This window comes from Balaenoptera physalus, assembly GCF_965194825.1.
Source record: "Balaenoptera physalus genome assembly, chromosome: 1".
Classification (NCBI taxonomy): domain Eukaryota; kingdom Metazoa; phylum Chordata; class Mammalia; order Artiodactyla; family Balaenopteridae; genus Balaenoptera; species Balaenoptera physalus.
Window position 1 is genome coordinate 157,651,268 of NC_138882.1, and position 22,358 is coordinate 157,673,625.

At 40.7% G+C, this 22,358-nt stretch overlaps 2 protein-coding genes across 4 annotated transcripts in view; one reads left to right on the forward strand and one right to left on the reverse strand.

Moving 5' to 3' along the window:
• Window positions 1-20,188, forward strand: part of EFCAB14 (EF-hand calcium binding domain 14) — a 36,441-nt gene extending 16,253 nt beyond the window's left edge. The window contains exons 4-11 of one of the 3 annotated variants that reach the window (XM_082433388.1): window positions 1,341-1,439; window positions 4,983-5,093; window positions 7,415-7,519; window positions 8,553-8,744; window positions 10,415-10,501; window positions 12,926-13,037; window positions 14,083-14,208; window positions 18,976-20,188. In XM_082433388.1, the coding sequence (XP_082289514.1) occupies window positions 1,341-1,439; window positions 4,983-5,093; window positions 7,415-7,519; window positions 8,553-8,744; window positions 10,415-10,501; window positions 12,926-13,037; window positions 14,083-14,208; window positions 18,976-19,013 (870 nt within the window). In that variant the 3' untranslated portion in view covers window positions 19,014-20,188. Of the gene's footprint in view, window positions 1-1,340; window positions 1,440-4,982; window positions 5,094-7,414; window positions 7,520-8,552; window positions 8,745-10,414; window positions 10,502-12,925; window positions 13,038-14,082; window positions 14,209-16,713 lie in introns of all 3 variants that reach the window. The other 2 variants (XM_082433387.1, XM_082433389.1) reach the window with 2 other exon arrangements.
• Window positions 20,189-21,773: 1,585 nt separating this feature from the next.
• TEX38 (testis expressed 38) lies at window positions 21,774-22,358 on the reverse strand. The gene has a single exon (XM_082433698.1). It carries the CDS (start codon window positions 22,271-22,273, stop codon window positions 21,818-21,820), a length of 456 nt encoding a protein of 151 aa, XP_082289824.1. The 5' UTR covers window positions 22,274-22,358; the 3' UTR covers window positions 21,774-21,817.

Below are 22,358 nucleotides of genomic sequence, written 5' to 3' on the forward strand. Positions count from 1 at the left end.
GGAATGAATGAATGAGTGGATGAATGAAAGGAAAATGGTCTGACGCCCCTGAACACATCCCTCCTAAAAGGAAAGAGGGAGAAGAGTTCCAAGGCTCCTCACTGCACTCCCTTATTCAGAACACGCTGCTGCTCACTCCAGGAGCTCTCTTTAAATACTGTACACAGTACTTATTACTATCTAATACTTTGCTTCTTTGTTCTTCTGTCACCTCCTACCAGGATGTAAGCTCCATGAAAGCAAAACCTCACAGTCTTATTTGCCACTTTCTCCACAGTTCTGGGCACAGAGAAGGTGCTAGACTTTTGTTGAATAAAAGAATAAGGGGTCAGGTTTACTGTGTCTTGTATCCATCTGATGCCTACCACAGGGTTAGGCATGTCACAAGTGCCCAGAAACTTTCATGGTTACTCTGTGAGGCCATTCTGAATATAATTGCTATTGGTAGATCTGTGTCCTCATCCTAGAATTTGGGACAGGAAAGCAGTGTGGAACCAAGTTTTGAGCCACATTGCAAGGTTTTTAGAATATGATCTCTGCATCCTGAAACTGAGTATTACACAGGTTCCACCAGTCCTCATTCTAGAGAGAAGTCCAGCTATTTAGAATTTTACCCATAAATAGCAGAAGGGAAGATACTTTTTGTTTTGATTCAGTTCCTATTTTAATACATTCAGTATATCAGTCAGCCAGCAGGTCAGTGGGTATTTATTGAGCCCCTTCAGGGTACAAAGTAGTGCTTTGATTGAGCTGTTGAGTTTGAAATATTAATCACATTGTTAAACCAAAACTAAATCCCCAAGTAGTTGAAAGTGCTATTCAAGTTGCCAGGGTTCAGTTGCTGTCAACTGTATATTGTGATGTTGGGCTTTTACTTTATATGTTCCCACTTGGGCAGAAACAAAAGTTCAGCAAATAACTGAGGTGGTGTTTTTTACCAAAATAAAATCTTTTAGAGATCCTTGATCATTAGCTTTCTTCCTGTCCAGTTGTTGAAGGACTGTGTTGTAATTACTGCATCTTTTGGGTAATTTAAGATTTTTGGATCTTGTAGCTGCCAGGAGTGGGGTAAAGAATAATGCCTGCCTTTCCCTCCTTGGCACTGGTATTTAAACTGGGCAGGGAGAGAAGGGGTGTTATTGCTTCCTCCCACATCTCAAGTCTATCCAAGGTACTCTGCAGAGTTCTTCTATTCCTGTGACGTGACCGGGCAGAACGTCTGGATCACAGAATCTCATGATGTCCAAAGGTGCTTGACATCACCATCAGCTGTAGAGTGTGTGAAGGGAGCATTGTTCTACAAGTTCTGTTTTCATTGGTTATTACTCATTTCCTTTCAGATTTCTCTGCTGACTTCTGCAGTAAACAACCTCAAAGCCAATGTCAAGTCAGCTGCAGACTTAATTAGCCTGCCTGCCACTGTAGAGGGACTTCAGAAGGTAAGTGCTGTGTATGGGCACTGAAATTAACCCACTGTAATTCTGTCTTCTTACAAATTCTCTTTGAAAGGCTGGCATTTGAAATCAGCTACTCCAAGAGGACAGTAATAGAGTTCAAGACATCTCTGCTTTGGTCTGGTTAGTTGGACCTTTAATTTGCAACAGGTGGTTTTAGCTATGGTTTATATGGATTCACACCTTTTTATCTGGCTTTCCAAGTCCCAGGATTGCTTTGCTGGGACTCTTGTGTTAACATGTGTGGGTTTGCTTTTCATTACTTGCCTTTTCAGTTCATCATCCACAACGTCTTTATGAAAGCAGAGCAATTGTACATGAGAGTTGCTCTAAGTTGCTATTATTTTCCATGATTGAGAAAGAGAGGGGATTTTTTGTTTGTTTTCGTTGGTTTTGTTTTTTAAAAAAAGATAATTTGGGGAAGTGCAAAATAAAAATTCAGGATGTGATAAGTACTGGCAAGGATGTGGATAGAGGGAAACTTTCAAACACTCCTGCCGGGAGTATAAATTGGTAAAAAGCATTTTGGAAAACAATATGTATTATTTTATAAAGGTAGAGAGACACACCCTCTAAGCAAATCACTCTTAGGTATATGCCCTAGACTCTAGGGCCTAGGCAAACATTACTTTAGAATTTCTGTTTACTTGATCCCTATGATTCAGCCTAGAGCAGGAGGCAGTAACCAACCAGATGAAGAGTATGTTGGAATCTTTAGAGCTGGGTGGGGAGAGTGGGCAGGGAATGGAAGGAAAAGAGGGTGCTTAATGGGCGCACAAGCAACATGAGGCCCTGTAGCAGGAAGTGGAAGAGGGATTCTGGAGCAGGGAACCCCAAACAATGGGTATCAAATATAGAATCTTTGGCTTTTAAAAGTCAGTGTGGGGGCTTCCCTGGTGGCACAGTGGTTGAGAATCTGCCTGCCAATGCAGGGGACACGGGTTCAATCCCGGGTCTGGGAAGATCCCACATGCCACGGAGTAACTAAGCCCGTGAGCCACAATTACTGAGCCTGCGCATCTGGAGCCTGTGCTCCGCAACAAGAGAGGCCACGATAGTGAGAGGCCCGCGCACCGCGATGAAGAGTGGCCCCCACTTGCCGCAACTAGAGAAAGCCCTCGCACAGAAACGAAGACCCAACACAGCCAAAAATAAATAAATAAATAAAATTTAAAAGAAAGTCAGTGTGTGCTGAGTTTGATTTGATTATATACCAGGCTCTATAAACATATAAATTGTTTCCTCAGAGGAGTGAGAAATTCCTAAGCCAGAAACGGAACTTGTTATTTTACAGCCACACCACCTGTGTGTGCTCAGTCTCTATAGTCTGCTGTTTGTCCAATATGGTCATCTGCCTACAACTTAAAAAAAAAGTAGGGACAACTTTGATGAGGCCAGACTGTTTTTGCCATTATTCCCAAGGGTCAAGTAGGGGGAAAGGTAGGCCTCTGTAGCCTTTAATACAGAAGCAACTCTGGCAGTCTTGCATTCAAAAAGGAAATCGGTTTATTCTTGCATTCGTTAATTCAACAAACATTTGTGGGGCTTCCTCCAGTATGTGCCAGGCACTTTGCAGTTGGTGAGAATACTAGTTTCAGGGTTTTGCTCTAGAGTTCACATGGCTCTGTCAGCTGCTTCCTTAAAAAAAAAATCTTAAACAAGAGCTTACTATCTTCTTGCGTCCTGATGGGCTCATGCATCCAGCCAGTGAGGATTCTCTAACAGTGGATGTCTTTGAATGCTTGTAGCTTCTATAACAACAGAGCTTACATAGACAAAATCCCAGCTTAGAGACTTCTACCCAGTAGGTTGTCTCTTTGCAAATCTGTGCATTTATAATGTCAGGCACTACTTTTATTACAGGTGGCTCAGTTTTGAAGTGTAGGTCATCTCAAAAAACCTAACTTCAATGTATCTCATGTAATTATTTTTTTTTTTAATGTTGAAAATGTCATTTATTTTTCTCTTGGATTCTTGGCTATCAGTATAATAAAAGCACCCTTGGTTAAAAATACTAATGGAACACTATAAAATTGTCAGTATATCTTAATGAAAGACCAAAACCTATCAAATTAGTAACACTCTTGGATGTTCCTTTAGGACAAGCCTTTTTTAAAAGATCGTTTCTGAATTATATTCCTAAGTCTGCAATCCACTTGGGCTCCTTAGACCTAATGAAAGCAAGTAAGCAACTAGCCATATCTAACTCTACTCAGTAGTTACTGATGGGATTCTAAAGCAGAAGAACACATGCTGCCAAATGGAATTTTCCCTTCATCTCTGCAATGCTGGGTTTTCCAAGGCCAGAAATGGTTCCACCCATTTTTACTCAAAAGTCATCATTTGCTCCTGAGAGTGGCAGTCTACAATGATAGCTCTGGCCATCTGCCTGCAGGGCTTGATAGAGGCAGTTTGTGGGAGAACTTTATCTACGGATCCCAGATTTATAAACTAGTTTTTTGGGGGTTTTTTTGTTTTGTTTGTTTTGTTTTTAAGGAAAGATCTGGCTTTCCTCTATGAAAATTATGTGTGTGTGTGTGTGTGTGTGTGTGTGTGTGTGTGTGTGTGTATGTGTAGTTTCTGGTTAATTGTGTCAGTATAAACTACATGGAGTTCATAGTTCGAAGATATTTGAAATAATCCTCCATTAGGTCAGTGTTTAAGTAAAATCACAATGATATACCACTACACTCCCACTAGAATGGCTAACATGGAACAGATTGAGGGTACCAGTATTGATGAGGAGATGGAGTAAAAAAGTTAAGCCTGCATCTACCATACAATCAGCCATTCACCTCCTAGGAATTGTGATAACGAGAAAGCTTATGATGAAGGGAAATGAAAGCATATGCCCACATGAAGGCTTGTACGTTAATGTTCATAGCAGCTTTATTTGTAATAGTCAAATGTTGGAAACAACCTAAAACCTAAAACACCATCAACAGGTCAAGGTGATGTATCTGTAGAATGGAATGCTACTCCACAACATGCTGAGTAGCTACAACATGCATAAATCTCAGAATAATTATGCTGCATGAAAGAAGCCATACCAAAAAAAAAAAAAAAAATGTACATTCTCACTCACTGTTCTATTTATGTAAAATTCTAGGAAATGCAAACTGATATATATAAGTGTATGGATAGATAGCTAGTGACATATATATATATATATATATATATATATATATATATATATATATATATATATATATATATATATATATAGTGATAGAAAGTGGATCATTGGTTGCCTGGGAACAGGGAGGGAAGAATTACAAGGAGGCATGAGGAAACTTGGGTGGGATGGATGTTTATTATCTTGATTGTGGTAATGGTTTCACAGGTGTGTGTATATATATATATATATATATATATATGTATGTATGTGTATATATATATATGTAAAAACTTATCAAGTCATACATTTTAAATACGTGCAGTTTATTGTTTCTGAGTTATATCTTAATAAAGTTATTAAAAATTTTTAAAAAGGAAAAAACACTGACCCTACTACATGTTTCTGTTTAGAGTGTAGCTTCCATTGGCAATACTTTAAACAGCGTCCATCTTGCTGTGGAGGCAATACAGAAGACTGTGGACGAACACAAGAAAACCATGGAGTTACTGCAGAGTGATATGGTACGGAAATCTACAAATGCTACAGAAAGTCAGCATACTCCTGCCTACCCTTTTCTGTGTAATCTCGTGATACCAATTTTCCATTTACCTAAACAGGCCCCACAGGCACCTTTTTAGAAGATAAAATAAGCAGTGTTGATTGATTTTACTACAATCTGTAAATTGAGGTAGATAGGATTAAAAGCTGAGTCTTTTGCCAACGTGGTAGAGGAGATACAGCACTAAGACACTGTCCTTAAAGTTGAATGGGTAGGAAGGAAAATGGAAAAGAAGGAAAGGGGAGTGGGGAGGTGTCTTATTTATTGCTACATAACAAATCACCCTAAGACTTAGTGGCTTAAAACAACAGTTTATTATTTCTCACTGTTCTGCGGATCAGGAGTTTGGGCAGGGCTGTTAGACTGTGGAATGAGTAGAGGCAAAGCAAAGAGGAGCTCCAGAGGATGAAAGGCCATCTTGGGTGTTCCAGCTTCAGCCAGTCTCGCAGTCGAATACAGCCACGTGTGTGACCTCATCCTGTACCATGGGGAACAGGAAGCCACCCCACCCCCACTGAGCCCAGTCAACCCACAGAATCATGAGAAATAATAAACTTGTTTTAAGCCACAAAGTTTGGGGATGATTTTTTTTTTTTAAGATTTTTTTTTTTTTATGTGGACCGTTTTAAAAGTCTTTATTGAATTTGTAACAATATTGCTTCTGTTTTATGCCTTGGTTTTTGGGTGGCGAGGCATGTAGGATCTTAGCTCCCCAACCAGGGATCAAACCCTCACCCCCTGCACTGGAAGGCGAAGTCTTAACCACTGGACCGCCAGGGAAGTCCCTGGGGATGATTTATTATACAGCAACAGATAACTGAGACAGAAGCAAACCCTGCAGTGCTCAGGAATTGTTTTCAAACATTGCTTAATGCTGCGCAGGTGTAAGCTGTCTGCAGTCATTCAGAGGCCTTAATTAATCTCCTAATGGATCCTCAGCTCCATGAAAGATTTATGAAGGGTGAAAAAGGATGGCACAGCCCTCGCTGTCCTGCTGGAGAGATGAGTTATACATATGTGAAATCAGGACAGTTCAAGGCACACAAAAGTTCCCTAGCTTTTCCACCAATTTCTAGATCTGCCCTACATGCTCTTTTCAAGCTTTGGAGTTTCAAGTTTAAACTGGGCAGTTTGTGCCAAGGAGACCTGGGCTATTTTAGAGCTCTAGAAAGGAGGGTTTTTCATTTTCTTCAGAACAAATACTCCTCACTTTTATTTAGTGGGGCTGACCCAGAGGAAAAAGCCTTGATCTAGGTATCCAGACACCCTGGATTCTAATTCCAACTTTGCCACTGAGTAACTGTGTGATACATAATAATAAAGACTTCTCTAACTCAACAGTTCTTTTATTATTATTATTATTATTATTATTTTAATAGCTTGAGCATTTTCTCAAAGTAATTATTTTCTAAAATACTTTTTACTAACTCAAAAATTCATACTTTACAGAACCATGGGTTTTTTTTCTTTTTTTTCTCATCCTCTCCTCCTTTTCTCTTTATTGTTACCATTTGTTTCCTATAAAAGCAGAGTTGACAAATGTCTAGGATTTCAGATTTCAAGGAAAACAATTTATTTTGACCAGTTGCATCCTGTTATCATTAAATGTGCATCTTTTAAACTTCCATGATTGCCAGTGGTAATCCTCCTACTGAATAAGCCATACAAAGTCTTTCCGTCAGAGGGAAAAGTGTATATAAGCGTGTTATACTTCAGTCGCCACCACGAGAGACTTGAGCAGTGGGAAGGGGATGAGAAAGGAAGGGTAACCCTCATAACTCTTGGCATGTGCTGTACAAACTGAAAAGCTAATAATGTGCATGGTTGGTTACATGCTCAGTGCCCAAAGCCAGTGGTTCCTTGACTGGCTGTTCTTGGAATGTATAAATCTCTTTAGTTCTGGGGAAACAATGACACTAACCAGGTTCAGACTGAGTTGGTCCTGGGAGATATAGTGGTTGTATAGTTTCTCTGGGAGTACAGGTGACAGGGAGAGGAGGCCTGGTTTCTAGGGAGTTCATTCCATTCAGAGACTGAGAAAGTTCCCTGACGCGGTCTGGGTGCTGCTGATCCAGTCCAGGCTTTAGGCTGGGGATCCCCAGAAGTACCTGGTGCCCTCAGGCCTAGCACAGGATTGGTCATACCAAGGCTCCTGGGAAATAATTGTTGATTAATCTGTGGATGCCACCTGTGAGAAGCTGGAATGTTCCAGGACCATCCCTGATGGATAAGTAGACTTAGTTATTACTTATTGCCTATACCAACCTTCATTCCTGTTCACAGAATCAGCACGCCTTAAAGGAAACCAGTGGAAGCAACCAGATCATTCCATCACCTTCAGCTACATCTGAACTTGACAGTAAAACCCACAGTGAGAATTTGAAACAGGTACTTTTGTCTCTGGCTTAACTCCCTGTGACCAGTGAACTCTGGAGCGGCCTGAGTAGTGTAGGCTCCATGTTGCGATCCCTGAGCAGGCATCTTGTGCACACGTTTGTCTGCCTGAGAGCTGAGCAGAGGGGGGTGTGCGGCTCTGTCAGGGAGCCAGCATGCTGCCTGTGTCTTCCTTGGCAGTCTGCTTTTTCTCGCTGCATGTCAATCAGTGGAGTAAATTCCTTTTCACATCTTGAAAGTCATAAAGTGACCAGATTATCCTGAAACTGTTTTTGAACAGTTTTTGAATAGCAATCTGGGCAAGTTAAAGATGGATGGATAGCAGATTAATTCAAAGTGATGGCTGTTTTGGGTCACAGTAAATACTAAGAACATTAGAAAGCATATCCTTGAAAATCAAGATTTTCTAAAGACCAGAGGAGGGAAAAGGGTGAGTTCAGAATCACATTAAAAAGAATAAAAGAAATCTTCACTGAGAAGAATTCCTGTCCTGAGTTTAATGCCCTTTAAAGCCTATAATCATCATTCCTTTCTAAATAACAGTCAGTACTGGAGAATGTCAAAAATAATTGAATCTTGTACTAAATAATGCACTACCTGTTATGGTTTTGTTACATGAGCCAATTCAGTAATTGGTATTGTTTCTACGGTAGTTTTGTTCTGACAAATTAGGTTAATGAGCGTTTCAGTTAATAACCCAGCAGGCTTTCTCGCCAGCAGGTGAGGTAAACATTGGGAAATCAATTCCCAAGCTCTCAGCTTTCTGGGACCAGAGAGTGAATCATGTTGGTAGTCTCTTCCCTCTTTCCCCCTCCTGTCTAACTGAGGTCAGACAGTTCCAGAGGGAGTAAACTGGGAGCAGTTCAGAGTGGAGGGACAAAACGGAGACTGACGATCAATGGTCAAGAGCAGGAAAAGGAGTTTACTTCAATAAGTTGACATAGTAATGGTTGTTCAGTGCTGCTGGCCTGCTTGTCTAGTACATGTCTTTAGCTGGATTCCACAACTTGATTTATTTCCACTCCAGGATATCCTGTACCTCCACAACTTTTTAGAGGAAGTAAACAGTGCCCTAGTGGGGTACCAGAGAGAGAATGATCTTAAACTCGAGGGGATGAATGAGACAGTCAGTAATCTTACCCAGAGAGTCAACTTGATAGAAAGAGATCTGGTTGCTATGAGCAAGGTAGAAAAGCGCGCGAACCTGTCCTTCAGCATGGTAAGCCTCTTCACGTCTTTTGTGATATGTTCTGTGTTGCGGTGTGTTTTGTCTGTACGTGGATGACATTCCACAACCTTTTCAGACCACGACTTCTAGGGTACTTGAGAGGGTCCACGTTTGTGTTACGCTTAATCCTTGTCTCCTTTAATCCTTACACTAGCTCTGTGATGTGAATGGCACAGACGATGTCAGTCCTGATTTGGAAGGGAGATGTAGAGAGGTTCAGTTGCTTGCCAAGGCCTCACCACAAGTAGTTGGCAGAGACGACAAGCTTCCTTTTATGTTACCAGTGACTCATCTGGTAGGGAAGCTCTGGCACATATTTCCAAGGGAGGTCTTCTTGATCTTTACTTTTTTAATTTATTAAGGCTGGGAACAATGACAGTGACAATAACTAGAGAATCTTTTGTCATTTCTTTAAGCCCAGACTCGGCTTTCAGACTTGTCCTGTTTCATGGGCATATGAGGGGGATCCCCTTGCAGATAATGTCAGGAAAGCTATTTAAGACAAATCAGTCAGACCAGCTCCTCCCCTTAAGAGATCATTGAGTCTATCTCATTTTACATAAGAGGAACCTGAATGACGTACTAAGTCACTGATGCTGCCAGACCGTATGGTTTACTGGTTTTCATGTTATTGCAAATAAGATGTGGTGGTTGTTTTTTTAATCACCTTTCACATATACATTGTTCTGGAATCCACGTGGGTTATTTTTTAATAGCTGCAAGCCCCACTCTTAAAGATTTCATACAGCAAAGACATAGGCATATAGAAATGGAAACCAAATACAGGAAATTGTATAAATTGTATAAGTCAAGTAACTGTATAAATTGTATAAATTTATAAATTGTGTAAATCAAGTAACTACCAAATCTGGAAGCAAGCCTACAAGTAAAGTCAAGCTCTGGCACATCGGAAGCAGCCTTTGAACTGGCTCTGCTACAGTGGAGCCCTGGCAAGTTGCCCGGACTTGGCTTTGAGGGTAGAGTAAGAGGACCTGCTCCTCTTCCTCCTTTACAGGGGTGTGTAATTCACTACAAAGCTGTGAAGATTAAAGGAGCCTTATTTTTAAAAGCCTTTTTGAACTTAGCTAAACTGAGTACGGTAGAGGCTAGGAATTTTGGATGATTTGATGAGTATTAGGTCTTGAAGGTTGGTTTTCAAGGCTTATAGTGAAAACTCACCAGCCTCAAAACTCTCCATACTGTCCCTCCCCTCCTCACCCTATTTTTTTCCAGAAGAGGAAATTGCTAATAGTGCCATCTGTCCTACTGTTTCTTCCAGCAGCATCATACCCATCATGGTTTTGGGTAGAAGTCCTCTCGCCTTTTATACTTCAAAGTGTTAAAGTTTGTGATAGAAGCTAGAAGCACCAGTTTCAGCTTTGTCTCTCTGAGGCCTTTCTCCCTCTCTCCTCTCATTCTCCTGCTGGTTTTCTGCTGAAAGTGTTCTGAGACCCTTTATATATTTATTTTTTTTTAATTTTTATTGGAGTATAGTTGATTTACAACGTTGTGTTAGTTTCAGTTGTACAGCATAGTGAATCAGTTGTATATCGAGACCCTTTAAATAAGTTTGGCCAGTTTGTTTTTAAAATGCTGGATATTGTTTAAGTTTTAATGTTTTCCTTTAATCTTCTCTTGTTTTGTTCCTTTTACCCTTTAAGATGAATGATAGAGCTGCCACTCTGAAGAGAGAGTCTTTGCATCAAGTGACCAACAGAACAGAGTCAGTAAAATCCCAGAGCATAAAGGTAAATAATAGGAGGCTTTCTCTGAAGTAAGAATAAATGCATGAGCACCTGCTTCTTTCTCAAAAGGAGCACTTTGGTCTTTTTTTGAAACTTCAAGACAAAGTAATTAGTAAATTAGTATATTAGTAAATAAGCAAATACTTTATCAGGAACCTGCCCCTTGCCCAGCTCTTTGCTAGGAGCTGGTGTGACCACAGTGAGCAGGGTAGACACGTGACACCTATTCTGGTGGAGCTCAAAGTCCATCAGCCAGAAGATCATTAACACATAATTGAGCAGATAATCACGAGTATGATAAGTGCTACAAAGGAAAGGTATAGGGTATAACAGTGCTAACAGAGAACAGGAAGGCTTCCCTAAGGAAGTGACTTTTAAGCTAAAACAGTAAGTTATCTGTACTAATGATGAGAGGCATAGATAATCTAAAAATGGTGTCTAAACTAAAAATTATTTCTTATTTTTAAAATTACAGACTCTTGGGGGGTGGAAGGGGGAAAAGAAAGATTGCAGTCTCAGTACATACATAGTCCCTTTAAGCTTCAGCCAGTTCCCTTCACCTTGTACCTTCCCTTTTTTTGATCTTCCCAGACATATTGTCAAGATAAGACAAGTAGTCTGTGATGTGCTTTGTTATCCCAGGAAAGAAAGTTTGTTTTCAGCATTCTCTGTGATTAGAGTACTGTTTAATATTATAAGATCTGGGCTAAAATAAAGGAAAAGCCAGAAAGATTGTGACTGAGTGACTAAAATATCATTTCAGATGCACATTGCATTCGATGAGCTCAAGGATGGGGTTCACAGGAAATGAACTTGGAAATGAACCATATGTCAGGCAGTTTTCAGTGTAATGCTTTGCATCTAAACTTGTTCTTCCTTAACAGTTTTGTATTGTCTGGATAAAAATCACATATATTAAGATTTTAGTGCTTTATAAGCTAGGCTTTTGTTGAGTTTTCTAACTGCTGCTACCCAAAAAAAAATTTATCTTCACCTAGAGAATGACAAGAAAAATTTAAGATCCAGATAAAAATGTTCAAGCACAAAAAAAGTAACAGGTGGTTATTATTGGAAAATAGTAGTGATTTCAGCAACAGTTCAGATTTTGACAGTAAATATCAGAATAAAATAGAGCTAGTACACATATTTGCCTGAATTTTTTGGTTTTACTTTCTGACACTTTGTGTTTTTAACTGTTACCCCATTGTATTAGTCCCTTTGTCCTACCTCATCTAAGTGTCCAAAAGAAATGTAATTTCTCCTTGCCATAAATTATTCAAGCATTTAGTACCTAGTTTTAGCTATATACATCCATATTTTAGCTCCCTAAATAAACTAAGAGTGATCTACTGTACAGTAACTATTAGGGTAGAATAAGGATAGGAGAGAACTAAGTAAATATATATTGAATAAAAGAAATGTATAATGGTCGATATTCTAACTAAACATGGGCTCAGGACCTTTCACGCTAGCCTACACAGTTAGAAACTGACCTCACAGAAACCAGACTTCTCTCTTTTTATAATTAATTGTATTTTTTATATGCCACTATATCATCTGGGAATGAGGCAGGGTAGGGGGAAAAAATTTTTTTAAAGATACAAGTAAGGCCTCGAATTAGAAATATTATAGCTCCCTGATCAGCTTGGTGCTTTGTGACCACCTAGAAGGGTGGGATAGGGAGGGTGGGAGGGAGGGAGACGCAAGAGGGAAGAGATATGGGACTATATGTATATGTATAGCGGATTCACTTTGTTATAAAGCAGAAACTAACACACCATTGTAAAGCAATTATATTCCAATAAAGATGTTAAAAAATAAATAAATGAATGAAGAACAGTAAAAAAAAAAAGAAATATTATAGCTCCCTTATGTTCCTAACAGTTCCTGCCACCAGTTGAATCATTACCATGGTGGCAGAGAAGGAAGATCAGGGGGAATATTTGTGGTTTGGTTGCTTTTTTTTTTTTTTTAAGGTGATAAGAGCATAAAACTCTGCCTAAAGTGATCTAGTCACAAGGTGAAGTAAGCTATTCAGGAAAATTATTTAGTTAGTGTGAAATAGTACCTAGAAAACAATATCCTACCCATTTAGGAAATGGGTATCACAACAGCACCTGAGCAAGTGTATGTTTCCTTTACTGCTGACACATGCTTGCCTTCCCCGTCCGCCAGATGCACACAGTGAATCAGATCATCTGTAGCATAATGTTCCCTTGATGGTCTAGGCTCAAATCCAGCCAGGCCCTGATCAACGCTGAGTACTGAAGATACCTCTAGTAATTGTTGATTCATTCCTTCATTGCCTTCAGAGGAAGCCTACTTGGGGTCAAGCAATACAGGCTAAATAGGCTTTGGGTATATCATGAAGAATCAGATGAGGTCTTCCTTCTGCCTTAAACCTTCTGTGATCTTTGTTTTGGACAGAAAGAAGATAGTTCAGATTCTCAGGTATACAAGCTCAGAGAGAAACTGCAGCTGATCAGTGCTCTCACAAGCAAACCTGAGAGCAGCAGGCCTCCAGAGACTGCCGATGAAGGTGAGATATTCAGGGTTGGCTTCTGAATATTTCACGCAGGCTTGGGCAGCTCGCCTCCCACACAGAGAGTGGGGAAAGGTGTTCCAGCAGGACTGATGGCACTGAGTGAATGATGCCTGAGCGCACCGAGGTGAAGCTGCTACACTTTGCTTTCATTTAGAAAAAGCCCATTTTGCACATGATTTGTACTCCAGTCTATTAAGGGAAAAATGGGTAATGTTTAGCTGGAAATAGACTTTTCCATGCTGTCTGCATCCAGTTATAGGCAAAAACATTACTGTCGTAGCATGTATTAAACCAGCCCTAAATGTTGTTTACGGGAGTCTTCATTTCTGTAAATGCATAAAAATTTACTTAAATATTAGTCCTTCTGAAAAACCATTAACAAATAACAATGGGATCATTGGGTTGGAAGGGCCTTTGGCTTTAGTCAGGGACATAACCTAATCGATATTAGCAGGTGCATCAACCTCTGCTGGTGCTGCTCTATGAGGATGTAACCATGGCATTAGATTATGTTGGTTTTGACCCCTACCCTCCCACAAGTATTTTTCATTTTGGGGAAAGCAATACAACTTCTCTTATTCTCTTTTAAGTGAGAGACAAAGTACAGTGGGAGGCCTTGCCCTAACACTGTGGTACATAATCGTATGTTAGCACTCTTTCAGCACCAGCTGGTCTGGTGGCACATACCCCCAGATCGGGCTCATAGCACAGCTCCTAGGATGTCAGATACCCAATGCTCTTCTCACTTGCAGCTTGAACTCTCAACCTCTAAACATGTGGAATGCTAACTTGTACTATAAGAGCATCCAGTGGGACCACGGCTTCAAACCTTAATGTTACATAATATTGATTGATCTTCACTTATCCACAAAACATTTCAATTCGTATCTTTAACTTCATGTAGTCACTATGCTACTTAGTTCTCAGCTGTTTCTCTTAAATTAAGTACATATGAATTTGTCCTAAAAGGTTAGGACCTTCAATACTGGTTTAATTTGGTGTCACATTAGTAATACTAAAACTGTATTGTTTGTTACAGAGCAAGTTCAGAGTTTCACATCAAAGCCATCAGCATTGCCAAAATTCCCACGGTCTCTTGGAGGCCAGATTGAGAAAGCTGCCCAGCTAAGGCCTGTCTCCCTACCAGGAATTTCTAGCATCGAAGGTAAATTTTTATATTATGGAGTGATAGAGGAAATGCTCAAAGTTATAACTTTCTGACTTTTTTAACTTGTAAGATAAAGAATGATATCTAACATTGATTGAGCACTTCCTATAGGCCAGATACTTGATATGCATTATATCATATAATCCTGATAACAAACCTGGGACTGTCAACATTCATGTATTATACCCATTTTACTGATAGGGAAACTACCTAAGTCCACATAGCAAATAATTGATTGAGGCAAAATTCACACCAACGCAGTTTGACGCTGAAGTTTGCACTCTTAACCACACTGCACTATATTATCTCTCTATGAATGTATTTTAGAGTCTTCTTCATTCATTCAATGAGTGCCTAGTTAGACCCAGTGTAAGCAGTAAGAATACAGTATAAGAATCATTCTCACTTTCTTCATGGATATAACAGTCTAGTGGAGAAGACAAGCAAGCAAACACAATACTGTGAGATTAGCAAAATAAAGTAAAAGTTGACCCTATTTGTCAGAACCCTCTGAAAATGAGGGGTCCTTTGGCTGAAAATCAGCAAGAAAAACTTTAGTAGGAAGGATATGATTCACAGAGAAATGTGCTTGCCTTGCTTCCAACAGTGTGTGTTCCATCCCTCTTCGTGGTGTTTGGTCTCCTGTTTTTGCACTTGCTAACTGCCTGAAAAATCACCCATTCCTGTCACCCTATCTCTGCCTGGCTCTTCACCTCAGTTTAGATACCTTTCCACCAGGAAACATTTTCTTACCTCCCAAGACTGGATTAGGCTCCTCCTGTGTATGCACTCATAATATCTTACATTTGCACGTGTCACTCCGTTGTAATTTCCTGGGGACCCGTTGTAATTTCCTGGGGACCTATAACATTTAACTTCACTCCCAGCCCCTAATCTAGTGCCTGGTACATGTGAATACTTGTTAAGTGAATGAGTTGTCTACAGGCTACAATTAATGCTTTTAAAGCATAGAAGGCTTAAATTTATATTGTCATTTAAATGCAATTACTTTTTTCCCTGTCCCCAATTTTTTTTTTCTGTTTTCTGGAGAGACAAGAGAGTGTTCAGTTGTGTTTATTGGCAACACAAGTTGCCTCCTCCTACTCTTCATTATTACATCAAGAATTGATGAGAATAAAAGGAGGAAAGACTGTTAGAGCAGATTAAGAAATAGCCAATTTAACATTTATACTTTAATCCCTAACATAGACCTTACACACTTTTGAATGACTACATTTTATAAATGACCTGAGGCACCAATCAGATTTTTATTTGAATACTGCTGTAGAGTACATAGCATGCTCTATAAACTCATGCCCCATGTACACACACACAAACATTTTCCAGCTAGCCACTTGGTGGCAGGCATTGGGAACAAGTGTCTCACTGCTTTTCTGGCTTTTCGGAGAGCTTTTGAGACTTTATTTAGCTGCTTTGTTGGGGCTCTCTTAGGACTAAAAGTAGGGACTTACCCAAAAGCTTGTCTACAAAATTGCTTGATAGTACTGTCCTCTGGTATTAGAGACTGAATCCACTAAGTCATTCAGTGGGGACACATTCAAGCCCTTTTTAGACGTTGTGTAAACAATCGGCCCTCCTAGGTATTTATTATAGGGCCCTCTCTTGGGTCGGGGAGGGGGTCAGTCTCCAAGAGAGAACAGTTACACCCTGTTATCCCCCTGCCCCCACCCCTGGAAACCACTAATCTCTCAACCACTGTCTCTTTGGATTTGCCTATTCTGGGTGTTTCATATAAGTGGAATCATAATACGTGGTCTTATGTATGCTTCTTTCTTTCAATATGCTCCTTTCACTTAGCATAATGTTTTCAAGGTTGGCATGCATGTTGTGGCGTGCAGCAATATTTCATTCCTTTTTATGACTGAATAATATTCCATCCTACGGATATACTGCATTTTGTTTATCCTTTCATTAGTTGATGGACATTTGGGTTGTTTCCACTTTTTGACTATTAGGAACAATGAAGCTATGAACATATGTATACAACTTTTTGTGTAGACAACATGTTTTCATTTCTCTTGAGTACATACCCTAGGAATGGAATTGCTGGGTTATATAGTAACTGTTGAACTGACAATATGCCATACGTAGTCTGTTTTATAGGCTATCAGAGCTCCTATCAGTTAGCTCTTTAGGCTTCTACAGTCCTTTCTACCCCTTCAACATAAGAATAAAATCTGGAAAATCTAAAAGAACGGCCCTGAACAGAGAGAAAGCCAGTCCATTCACTTCTCCTGTGATTATCTGTCACTGATTCTATTTTGGGACGATAGTGCCTACAGTGTTCCTCTCATTCTTAAAGGATCAAGAATTAGTCTTTCAGATTTAGTGAGATCTTAAACTTTACCTTTTGGGAACAAAGTCTGCAAAGTAGCTTTTCTTTCAGTGCTTTAAATTCTGTTGAGACTACTTTTTAAACTGTTAACTAAATTTAGTTATATGTATAGACATATACATTTTTTTGTAATTCCTTTTTAACAGATCTTCAGGATTTATTCCATAAGACTGGGCAGGATGTGGATGGGAAGCTGACCTACCAGGAAATCTGGGACTCCTTACATTCTGCTGTGCCAGAACCAGAGCGTTTGAGGGAGTTTGATTCTGATGGAGATGGAAGATACTCATTCCTGGAGCTAAGAGTAGCTTTAGGTGTCTAGCCTCATCAGGCTTATTTTAGAAATGGATGTATGCCCTGGACTACCTAATATCTACTCAGCTAACAAAAACAACCCTTCTACCTACCCATCAATCCTCCAGTCCTCCAAACTACAGTAGCAGACACATTGCCACCTTTTAACTTGTTTGAAAAAGCTATGTAAAAGTTATTTTTTTAAAAAAGACCATTTTACTTATAATAGGATACTCAGAAATCTATGATTTCCTTAAACCAGTAGGATCTTAATTTTAAAATTGCCAGAAAAAAAGTCAAGCCCTCTTTTTTTTCTCTTTCCTTTTTTTTTGAGGGGAGGAGACCTTATCTTTTAAAACTGGAAAATGTGTATATAGAGAGAATAAGCCACCTTTTATATTTCGCATAAATTTGCCTTAAATTAGCTGCACTTTATACAGACTCAGAAAATGTCTTTCCTTTAACAGATAGACCTTTTCTGTTTGTAAATATTTAAAATGAAAGAAAGAGTTGTGCATATTTTGTGGGAAGTAGGAAGAATGGTTTGAAACAGGATGTGAACAAATGACTTGCTGTTAAAAATTGCTAATCTGATCTGGTAGCAGCTTGAAGCTGTGTCCCCATCTCCTTAAGACATCCTCTTTGGGTGCTGCCATGGGGTTTGGCCTGGTGCTGGGGGAGTAGATTTAGGGAGTGGACACTGTGGGTACGGTGCTGCCTCCAGGCTCAGGATTCTGGCTCTTTGGTCTATCCTCTCAGCTCCTCCCAACCTGTGAACCAGAGAAGTCTTGTTGGGGATTTTCTCTCTTTTAATCCTGTTTCAGGGTTTATGAGCATAAAAAGTTATCCAGTGGGAGCTACGTTTCCTCCCTGAGTGAACTAGATTATCTTCCCCCACGCATCCACTCAAGTCTACCTTTAAGCCGTAACTGACTTTCACCTCTGATACTGTCTCCATTCTGAATGGCAGGGCTGCAGTCCCTCGGCCACTGTCTCAGCCTGGCTACTCAGGAACTATAGAGGAAAGCTCTGCCTCTAATTTTGATCCAGGAAACTTCTTGAGATTTTACCTGGGGCCTAACCAAGAACCTAATATGTTCTTCTGTGGGCTGACTAAGGCCAAAAAGGTTGTGAAATGAAACACCTGAAATCATATTAGGTTTCCTTACAATTACAGCTCAGAAATAGCTAGAGGCTTTCTGTCCGGAGGATGCCAAACATGGCAGGCAGGCCTAGGGCGGGGGGCTTCACGTGATGGCAGCAAATCTAATACAAGCAAGTGCAGTACTTCTCCCATTAAATACTTCTGTAGCCCTGCTACTAAAGGTCCCTGAACTGGAAGGAATTATTCCTCCACGTCACCTCTGTGTGTGCTGTGTTGATCTTAGAAGCAATCTTCAGGCAACACAAAAGGAAAACTCTGCAAAATTTAACTGTGCTGTAGGCCAAGTCAGGGAGAAACTAGAGAAGCTTTCAGACTCCTTTAGTAAACCTTGTTTCCATTTTAACTTTGTCCAAGTTGCCCTGTTAGCCATGGGTGCAGTGGAGCACCCTTAAATATTTAAGGGATGTTTTTTTCTCTATATGATGTTCAGCTCGGTGTTGGCTAACCTTGGTTTTTTTCCTAGAGATATTAAAATTTAGTTAAAGTGGGATGAAGTCTTTTCCCATGAATGTGTCTGCTTACCTCATCATGGCTTATGCTTCTCGCTCTATTTCTCTCTCTCAAACAATTCCTTTGCCTGCCTATGCTATTTTACTTCCTTGGAAAGGTTTAAATATAGTGTAAAATTAGCCTGGCACTTTAGGTAACTTGAAGATAACCTACTCTTCTGGCTGCCTTTCATGCCCCCCCCTTTTTAATATATATACCCTTGCAGATTTTGTAACAACCAAATAAAATTCTAGCAATAAATCGAATTATACTGCTATATTTATATGTACTGTACCGTAAATAGTATGTCTGTACCTGGAAGGTATTTTTTTGAGAACTGATTTATATGAAGTATACTTGAGGGTAATGTAACTTGTCCTTTTTAGTTTCAAATTCTTATTCATAGGCAAATACTTTGAGGACACCTTAACCCTTCGTATATACTTTTCTTTTGCATCAGCTGTGCTTTTTAGTTTAGCCTCCATTCTTCCCACCTGAAGCTTGTCCGCCACCTACCATCATCCCTGAGCCAGCTGGATGGTTCTATCCTCTCCCCACCAGATTTGGCAGAGGTGTTCCTGCTGCACCCTCAGACCTGTGAGTACCCTTGCCACACCGCCTGGGAAAGTGCCATATCTCCCAGGCAGAACTAGGACATCTTGAACTCTTTTGTTCTAAGTTGAGCATGTTCATTGGCTTAAAAAAAGAATTCTTATAAGCGTATATCATTCAGTATTAATTTGGGATTTTTATTTGAAAGTTGTCTTAACTTATCCAACCTATGACTTGTGTCGATCTGTAATCAAGCCTCACCTACCACACCTCAGCCCTGAGAGGAAGGCTAGGTAGTAGTAGTGAGCTTGGTTTTGGTTTTCGTTTCAAATGCTTTTACCTTTTCACTCCGGCAGCTCCTCCTGCTGCTTTCCTGAGTTACCCAAAGCATGTCTTCTTGGTCCTGTTTTTCTTTCGCCTTCTATCTGGTATAATGTTTACCTAGAGAGCCTCCCCCATAAATCAGAGAGGCAATGTATTATAGGAAGAGAAGAACCAAAAGAAGAGAGAACCTGGCTTAGGGATGACTGTAGTGTCGTCTTAAAGGCCGAGAAGGGCCTGGCTCTTAGGACTGTGTCTGATACAGCACAGCTGAAGAGTGGACACCCTTCACCTGCTGCTGGTTGCTTTCCCTTCCTTTGGCGTTCCCCCTCACGTTATATCGCTGGACGTAACCACACCTGTGCGCCCCCGTGCCCCCCATGTTGGTCTTGCTGGTCACAGTTGAAGATTTTGACTGTGATGGGCTCATACTCATATGGCCTGCTGTTGAGTTGTTTTTAGTAACAGCTTTTGTTTGCTACACCTCATTGGCTTGCTTACCAATGCCAGTTTGATATGGTCCCCTCTTTCATATCCAAACCAGAACACATTTGGGTATTCCTAGGACTTTATAGAGCGTGTACTGTTTGTTATACGAACCTAACCTACCTTGTTTTTTTCTCATATTAAGAAATGTAAATCTACTTTGCTTAAGTGGAGCTATTTTGGTAATGTTTAAGCAATTTTGGTTCTGTTTAGGGAGGGAATTCAAGATTTCCATCACTTGATTTGGGCTTTGCTAATTTAATATCAGTAATAAAACAATTTTAATTTAAATAAAACATTTCTTTTTTCTCTCACTGTGTCTGTGATTAAAGCCTCGCCCCCCCATTCCCCCAATTACTAAGAAAAAAATCTGCTTTTATCCCTATTTTTATGGACTCCTTCCTCCTTTTGAATGCAAAGCCTAACAGATGGTGGACAGAAAGTAACGTTGAAGAATCTGCCTGAAGATCCGCCCAATTTGGCCTGAAGAAATGAAGCCTGTTTTGGCATGTGCAGGGTGGGAAGGGAGCAGGATGAGGGAAGAGTGATCCCCTGCCTCTGTATCAACCAGAGAAGTTCCACTTACGCCTGTCTTTTATTTTGAGATTCAATGTAAGAGCATGTTTACAAGAAATATTCCAATGTCTTTGGAAAAAAAGAAGGAAAAAGGCTTGAAATCCATTTCAAGATAAGGGGTCATATAGGGAGGGGCTGGGCTTTTTTCACACACAGGAAAAAAAAATTTTTAATAGCTCTACATGACCGCTAGATTCTGAGATTGCACACATACTCACACACACACACCATCTGGGTGGCCTTTCCTCTCAGGAGGAAAAAAGCTTAGCTCATTTACAAATATGGTAAGATGATTTTCTCATTTCCAAAGTGAAAGGGAAAATTTTATATCCTGGGGCAGAGCTGGGTTTTCTTATCTTTGAACTGGGACCAAATAGCCAGTATTATCTTTATCTCTCTTTTAGAAGTTTCCAGAAGGTACAAAAATTAATATTTGCACACAGTGGATCTTAACTTTGGGAGAGGCCATGAATCCCTTTGAGAAAGATTAAAGAAAAAAAAATACATTTTTTAGGAGGTTCATTGACCAGCCCTTCCCCCAAGCCAATCCTTGAACCAAGTTAATTACACCCCACACACACAATAAATCATTTTCCAAGTGTCTTCAAACAAGACATCATTAGGGAATGGACACCATGATATATGGTGGGAAGATCAGGAAATTTGATGCTAGACAGACATAAATTTGAGACCTTGCTCTGCAACATAAAAATGATACGGCAAATGCCCTTGGAAACTTCATCTGTAAGAGAAGGATTGTGATACCTGTTTGGCAGTGTTCTTGTATTAGAAATAATGTAGACAACCACACAAGAACACAATACATCTTAGATGTTAACAAAGAATGCAGTTCCAGCAGCAGTGCAGTGTGGCTCATGGGTTTCATACTGACTTGTTTTGGCCACTACCAATCACCATCGCTCATGCATCCTCAGTGGCTGTCACTCTTGTCGCAACTGTGCTTAATGTCCCACAGAATGGCAGTGCCTTTGGGTACGTAGCCCAGGGTCTGGCATACGGTTTTGTTCTTAAATACTGGATAGAGGGATGTTGAGCCCATCACAAATACTGGTTCAGCGTGTCTCCCCACAGCCAACCCTCCGTTCCCATTGGTACTGGTGAGACTCTGACCTTCAGCTTGGTTTGCAAAGTGCCCCCCTCAGACATTTTCCCTCCTAACAGCAAATGAGACACAAGGGAGCCTTTTACTTTTTTAAATCTTTGATTATGTGGCATCTAGATGGGCCCTGGCCTCTGTGTCAGTACCACCTCCCTGAGGTCAGCTCCATTTCCTGCACTGCCCCGCTACCTCCAGCTCCCATCCTCAGTGAGAGGAGGCTACAATTCAGAAGCAGACAGCTTGGCATTTAAGCAGTGTGGGCCAGTGTGGGGAGGGAATGGAAGTGGACGTTCCTTTCAGGACAGGTGGCCAAAGGGTAGGAGGCTGAGTGGTTCAGCATCGGGGGTAGGTTACACAGCGAGAGGGCAAAGGGCACCTCCTGAAAAATGGGAATCGGGAGTGGGGGGCTGGCCTGGGGCCGCAGCACCGGGGAAGGTAGGGGCTGCTGTGGGATCAGCTGCACTGCACGTTGCAGGGGGCTCGGGGCCTCCACCTTGGGGCTGCTGTCTTGAGTAGCATAGCTCCTGCTCTCAGGGACATCCAACTCCCACGGGTGATCTGAATTCTGGGTGTCAGTCTCGGTCTTGGTGGCATCAGGGGGAGGGCCCATGTTGATGGCTGCGTTCATGCCATAGTGCCGTCGCTTGTTAATCCAGTACAACAGCGGGCTGTAGGTAAATGTGGCTGCTCGCATCACCTCCATCCACTCCTGGGCACGCTCTTCCCGCCGCAGGTTCTTCCTCCAGTGTAGAAAGAGAATGCAGCCGCCAGTTATCACAGAACACAGC